The sequence below is a fragment of the Hibiscus syriacus genome, unplaced genomic scaffold (genome assembly GCF_006381635.1).
Source record: "Hibiscus syriacus cultivar Baekdansim isolate YM2019G1 unplaced genomic scaffold, ASM638163v2 tig00109924_pilon, whole genome shotgun sequence".
Taxonomy (NCBI): Eukaryota; Viridiplantae; Streptophyta; class Magnoliopsida; order Malvales; family Malvaceae; genus Hibiscus; species Hibiscus syriacus.
In genome coordinates, this window is record NW_024062530.1 from 10689 (window position 1) to 17710 (window position 7022).

At 36.3% G+C, this 7022-nt stretch overlaps 1 protein-coding gene across 1 annotated transcript; it reads right to left on the minus strand.

The window, feature by feature from the left end:
• Positions 1-5506: 5506 nt before the first annotated feature.
• Positions 5507-6970, minus strand: LOC120210440 (protein SRG1-like). Its single transcript, XM_039209155.1, has 4 exons — positions 6671-6970; positions 6333-6580; positions 5921-6245; positions 5507-5833 (listed from the first exon to the last, which is right to left on the minus strand). The coding sequence occupies exons 1-4, from the start codon at positions 6923-6925 to the stop codon at positions 5567-5569; spliced, it is 1095 nt and encodes a 364-aa protein (XP_039065086.1). The 5' UTR covers positions 6926-6970; the 3' UTR covers positions 5507-5566.
• Positions 6971-7022: the final 52 nt, after the last annotated feature.

A 7022-nucleotide genomic window follows, 5' to 3' on the forward strand; every position in this document is an offset into this window, starting at 1 on the left:
GTGTCAAACTCGTTTGCAGTGCTACTTTTCTATGTAAAAATGTAGAACTCTTCCACATTAATAATATAATTAGTGGACTAGATGGATCTACAAAATCTGAATGTAAAAATATTAAATCAAAAGTTACTGGCAAACAAAATCCAGCTGCATGTTCTACTCCAGTACCAGTAAACACTACTCTTACGGTTTAAATGTTAGTTTACAATAAATAAACAAAGTGAATGTAACTCATATACCTTTCATTTTATATAAATACATCTATTTCATTTTAATCCTATGTTATTAAGAAACTTTTATAATAGAATCATTGTTTTAAAAAATATACTTGAATTGGAAAAGAAAAACTATATGATAATATTTTAAGCATTTTGACTTATTTATATTGGCATTATATGCATCGCATGTGTATGTACACGCTATTTATTTTTATTTCAAGTAAAAAAGTTAAGCAATCATTATTAAAGCTATATACAAATATACAAGGCATCGCATTTTAATTTTTGATGGTATTCTTGTGGTGAATGAGATTATACAATGGCGAACGAGGGAAGTGACGCTGGAGGCGTGATCCTAAAGTTGGACTTCTCCAAAGCTTATGATTTTGTAAGGTGAGAGTTCTTGTCATGGTCCTCGAGAAAATGAGGTTTGGCTTAAACTGGAGAAACTGGATGTTAGGATGTATATCTTCGGAGGATGTTTCGGTGCTGGAGAATGGCTCGCCGACAAAGGAGTTTCGCATGGGTAGAGGTTTACGGATTGGGGATCCAATTTCACCAATTTTATTCATTATAGTCGCGGAAGCGGTGCATCAACTCCATATTAAAGCAGAACGATGTGGAGTAATTTCTGGAATTTGAGATGTTTTACCAAATCATTCGTTTTACCACCTCCAGTTTGCCGATGACACGATATTGTTTATTAAACTTGAAGATGATGTTTTAACCAATGTGAAGAGGACACTGAGATGTTTCGAAATCACCTCTGGGTTGAGCATTAACTTTAAAAAAACTCGTCTTCTGGGAGTGGGTGTGAAGGATAATGCGGTTAAATTCTTAGCCAAGTGTTGTGGATGCAAGGTGGGCAACCTTCCTTTCGTGTATCTGGGGATCCCTCTAGGAGAGGATCCGCGCAGGGTGTTGACTTGGGCTCTGGTAATAGAGAGATTCCGTTTCTTAGAGTTAACGAAGACCTCGCACTTATAACATATTTGATCCAAATTGGGTTGATGTAGACCTCGTAGAACACAAGATACAAATTCAAAAGAGTGGATTGTTCATGGAAAACAGAAAAGTGATAACATAGATGATATTCGTGGTAAAGAAAGCGATTATGGTAGAGAAACTTAGGTTAACGAAGCAGGTTTTGAGATGGTACCTTGCTCCACAAGTTTCCCCAAGTGCACCGTTGCTATCATGTTCGCTGAGTCGTCAACCAATGTGCCACCACCACGGTTGTACTATTGGCCATCACTTTTACCAGTGTTTCTTGAACAATTCTTTTCGGTTCGTCGTTCAAGTCACTCATAAGTCATAACTCATAATCTCATCGAGGAGGATTTTCGGGCTCTTCAAGATGGCTCTTGCGATTGATTTTCTTCATTTTGCCCTCTTGAAAGTTGAATTTCATACTCTCCCACCATGAATAAGAGAAAATCAGACATGTTGGGAGAGCATGGAACTCAACTTTTTTTTTTATGAGAGCAAAAGCAAAGAACGACGATAGGAAGAGTCACAGATTTTGGCGCTTGTCTTTCTCCGATCACCTTCTGACATGTTACCTCTGTAAAATACCAACAAATATGTATGTAGTTCAATTAAACATGTAAAAATTATTAGTATTACTAATCAAATATAACTACACGGTACGTATATGTATATGATCAACTCGAAGCAATATTTTCCATCATAATTATACCTTAGGTCCATTATCTGTTGGTCATAATTAAATGAAAATTCAAATACAATCTATTTAAAAGACTAACCATGACTGAATCTTTAAAATAAAGAAACAATAAATCAAGCAATTTCATATGAAAGAACGTTTCGATCAAATAGTAAAGATTTCAATACATTTTATTTTTTTAATATTTCAGTTTCAAAATTTTGTTTAGCAGTTTTCAGTTGGTATTTCAATGATACCATTGCTCCCACATGAAACTACGAAAGGAAAAATCCAAAGTGAAAATTGTTTTTATATAACATTTGAGACTGTTTTAATGGCATGGTGGCGATGGTTCTCGCCGTTTTCAAGAACACATCCAACGTATTGATGAATTAGTATAGAAACTTCGGTTAACAAAGCTGATTTTTAAGATAGTACCTTGCTCCACAGGTCTCCCCAAGTGAACCACTTTTATCATGTCCGCATTAGTGATAGTCATCGATCGATATGCCACCACCACAGTTTTTCTAGTTGCCATCACTTTCACCATATTGATTCTTAAACAGTTCATTCCCATTCAACATCCAGGGAAATCATAGCCTCATCGAGGAGGAGGATTACCACGTTCTTCATGACGACTCTTGTTATTGCTTTTCTTTGCTTTCTCCCTCCTGAAAGTTGAGTTCCATGTTCTCCCACCGTGGATAAGTGAAAAATCAGACATGTTGGAAGAGCATGAAACTCAACTTTCATGAGAGCAAAAGCAAAGAACATTGATAGCAACAGCCACAGATTTGGACAGCTGTCTTTCTATGGTCATCTTTCGAAATGTTACCTCTGTCTCTATAATATACCAACAAGTATGTAGATCAATTAAACATGTAAAATTGATTAGTATTACTAATCAAGTGCAACTACACAATAGGGAATATGTATATAAACTTGAAGCAATATTTCCCACGTTAATTAAATGGAAAATCAAATACAATCTATTGAAAATACTCTTAATGCATTCTTTAAAAAAAAAAGATAATCCGGTAATTTCAGATGAAGAACGTTTTGATCAAATATTAAAGATTTTGATACATTTTATTTTTTAAGATTTCGGTTTCAAAATCGTTTAAATAAAATTTTGGTTTCAAAATCTTGTTAAACGGGTTTCACTTGGTATTTCAATGATACCATTACTTCCACATGAAACTATGAAAGTAAACATCCAAAGAAAACCGGGAAAGTTCTTTTGTATAACCTTTGAGATTATTTTAATGACATGGCGGCTATGGTTCTCGTCGTTATCAAGAACACATCCATCCTATTGGTGAATTAATATATAAACTTTGATTAATAAAGCTGGTACCTTGCTCCACAAGTTTCCCTAAGTGCACTACTGCTATCATGTCCGCATTCGTCATAGTCATCAACCGGTGTGCCACCAATGCGGTTGTACCATTGGCCATCACTTTCACCATTGCTTCTTGAACGATACATTTCAATTCGGCATCCAAGGAACTACAGCCTCATCGAGGAGGAGGATTCTCGGGTTCTACACGACGACCCTTGCTATTGCTTTTCTTTGCTTTCTCCCTCATGAAAGTTGAGTTTCCATGCCCTCCCACCATGTGTAAGCGAAAGATTAGACATCTTGGGACAGCATGGAACTCAACTTTCAAGAGGGAAAATGCAAAGAATAGCAATAGCAAGAACAATAGAACAACAATACATCCAACCAATCTGCCATTGTTGTTGCTGTTATCTTTTGCCGCCATTGCCTTGGAAGGTTAAAAGAAGAACCATAAAAGAAGGCGAAAGAGAGAGGAGGTAGAGACGCAGTTAAATAGGGAAACAAATTCACAAAATACGACGTTAATAATTTTTAATCACTAACATTATCCTTATATGTTATAAAACTGAAATATTAGTCATTAAATTTTAATTTATTACAATTTGGTTCTTATACTTTATAAAAAGTTGAGACATTAGTATAGATTTTAATCAACAGTTGAACTTAAACCTTTAATTTATTACATATAATTTTTTAATTATTGATTAAACAGTAATTATCAGTATAAATAATGAATAATAGCTCGAATACGATATTAAAATATTTAAAGCGTGTGTATCAATTTTTAAAAACACAGCACATCTATTACATTAACATCTTAAACATGTCATGTTAGAAACAATAATCTTTCTAATTATTAAAATCATCCGCGGTGGCCGTTACACTGATTTTTGGTATGATCATTGGTTGGATGGCAAAAATCGGTTAATTTTCTCTTACACAGGATCAGACTCTCCCTCTCCAACCCCTGTCTGTGCGATGATTCTCTCATCGGGTATGTGGGACTGGGAAAGGCTTTCGAACGTTCTTCCTGAAGCCATCGTCCAACCGCCTCTTGAGCGGTTGGGTCCAGATTCCCCCGGATGGCGATGGGAATCCGATAGACGTTCTACCACTAACACGGCGTACATGTCTCTCATGCAGCAGGAAAGGGTAGGTACTGCCATAAACCGGAAATATTTATGGAGTTTGGAGATTCCTCAACGAATAAAATTTTTACTTTGGTTAGCATTACAAGATCGTTTGCTTACGAATGTTGAAAGGTCACGACGATTATTCGCCACGTTCGACGAGAGCAAAATGCAGCTGCAGATTTCTTGGCTGGTTTGAGTCGAGGAGCATCGATTGGTACCACTGAGTTTTTGGAGCCGCCGGAGGAGATGAATGATATTCTGCTAAAAGATCTGAATGGGACAAGCTAGCTTCTAGTTTTCCTGTTGTTCTGTTTTAACAAAAAAAAAAAAACAAAAAAACATGGTTTTTTTTTCAACATGTTTGGCACAAATTGTTGATGCAGAAGATACATACCTATTTATAATAAGATGAAGTATACGAATGATTTATTGATTATAAAGTGTTATTTTCTTAAGCTCATCAACTATTAAAAGTTAAAAAATTAATGATCTTTGGACTATAAGATATTGCTTTGTTAAATTCTTTGACTATTAAAAGTTACAAAATGGTCACTCGACTATTTATATGTTTCAAACTCGTCATTTTCTGTTAAAAAAATGACGGCAGTCTAAGCTGGGCGTTAATATGATAATTGGAATATGATAAAATCTGATCTCAAAATCTCAAACGACTATCATATCCTTGTCAATATGTTAATGTTTAACTCATATTGTCGTCAACTTTTTAACGGAAAATGACAAGTTTGAAACATATGAATAGTCATGTGACCATTTTATATCTTTTAATAGTCAAGGGATTCAACAAAACAACACACTATAGTCGGATTACCATTTGTCTGCTTTACCCTTAAAATAAATCAAATGCTTTAAAATTTGGATTGAAATGTGAGAGGGACAAGTATAAGTTTGAAACAAACATGATCTTAAAATGTAATTAAACTGTAAAAATTAGGGGATCTAGGGTTTAGAGACGATGCGATCGGTGCCTGCCGGAGTGATTCTGCTCTATTCCGACATTAGTCGCAAACGTATCGCCGGAAATCCGTGATTGACATACTTAAAGTTTGGAGATAGGGAATGAAGGTATTGGTCATTGTAGCATAGGTAAAAATTTACTGTAAATTTAAGTTGATTCCGTATGAAAGTACAGTCATTTCAATCCAATATCCAATGACCCAAGGAATACACTATTCAAATGAAACAGAGTTTTTCAATTTTCATGTTCATCATTGTTTTTGATTCTCATGAAATCAAGGTAACCCTTGCCGTTTAGTTTCTGAGCAAAAAATTCCTTGAAGTACTTCTCCAACGGGACTCGTCGAAAAATCGCAGGGTTATTCGGAACGATAAGGCTATGTGCAGGGCCTAATTCCCTGTCTAACTTGGAGCTATAAAACGTTGCAATAGATAGCCTCTGTTTGGTTGAATTCACAACTGCTCTATGCTCAATGCTGCGGTATATTCCATTGCTCAAAATCTGCAGAGAAAAAGGGCATTCGAAGTGAGCAATACTATCTGCACGATGCCACCATCGCTTGGCCTAGAGAAATAACAGAATGGATACCTCCATGATGTCTCCGATGTTAACTACGAAGGCATTTGGAAGTGGCTTAATGGGAATCCATTTCCCATCTTTCCGGACTTGCAGGCCTTCGGTTTCGTCGAGCTGAAACAGAATCGTTAAAGCATCGGCATCGGAATGAGGACTGAAACCGATGGTCATATCAGGTTGAGGGCACGGTGGATAGTAATTCATTCTCATTGCTTGAACCCCATCATCGAACATCGCTCTCATTTCTTCACCATCCATCTTTAAAGCCTTAGCCATGTAATCCAAAGTCCTCATAGCTAGATTCTTCACTTCAGTACAATATACTTCCATGATCTCTCTGCATCAAGATCATGAAACTGTAGGATCAAAAACACACTTTACAAACAATACTTTTTATCGAAATATCGGTTTCGAATTTCAATACCTTAGCTTAAGGGGGAGTTTTTCGAATAGGTCAACCTTACGAAGATCGAGTGGTAACGTGGTTATATAGAACATATCAGACCAATCTAGCTTCTGATCTTCTGAAACCACAAACAATTGACCAAACCCTTCATGATCATCTGGTGTTTGCCAAAGAAGCTTCTTATCTTCATGGGGTAGTTTGAAGAAATTTTCAATCTCCAACTTGAACTCATCCAATAATTTCAAACTAACACCATGATTCACTACCTATATATTAAACAAAACACTAGCTGTAACAATTTCAAGCAATACCATTTACCAACAAGTAACTGAAGAGTAGTAAGTACTATGGCTTACCTGGAAGAATCCCCAGTCCTTGCAAGCTGAGTGTAATCTTTCGAGTTCGGAGCCGATGAAATCGTCGGCAGCCAGTTTCTGAAAATCGATGATGGGGACAGATGGAAGGTGATAATCGGAAGGGATGGAGGGAGATTCTTGATGAGGACGATGGTATCTATGTGGGATTTTGGAGAGGGGTTCTTTGGCAAGTTCTTGAACACTTGGAACTATGAGAGATCTCCCAAAGATGACAGGCTCTTTTGGCGACTCCATTGATGCAGAAGGCTTAGGTTTGTTGCTTTCAACACCAAGGTTTCAATAATGGAGAATTAATCCAGAATAGCCTACTTGAATTAAATGATTTTAGAAT

What these genes read in the sequence shown, in the direction of transcription:
- LOC120210440 (XM_039209155.1), bottom strand. Translation starts at nt 6,925, where the DNA reads ATGGAGTCGCCAAAAGAGCCTGTCATCTTTGGGAGATCTCTCATAGTT. An exon ending in AGGACTGGGGATTCTTCCAG is followed by an intron (nt 6,581 to 6,670) that starts GTAAGCCATAGT and finishes TTTAATATATAG; the next exon opens with GTAGTGAATCATGGTGTTAG. An exon ending in AAACTCCCCCTTAAGCTAAG is followed by an intron (nt 6,246 to 6,332) that starts GTATTGAAATTC and finishes ATCTTGATGCAG; the next exon opens with AGAGATCATGGAAGTATATT.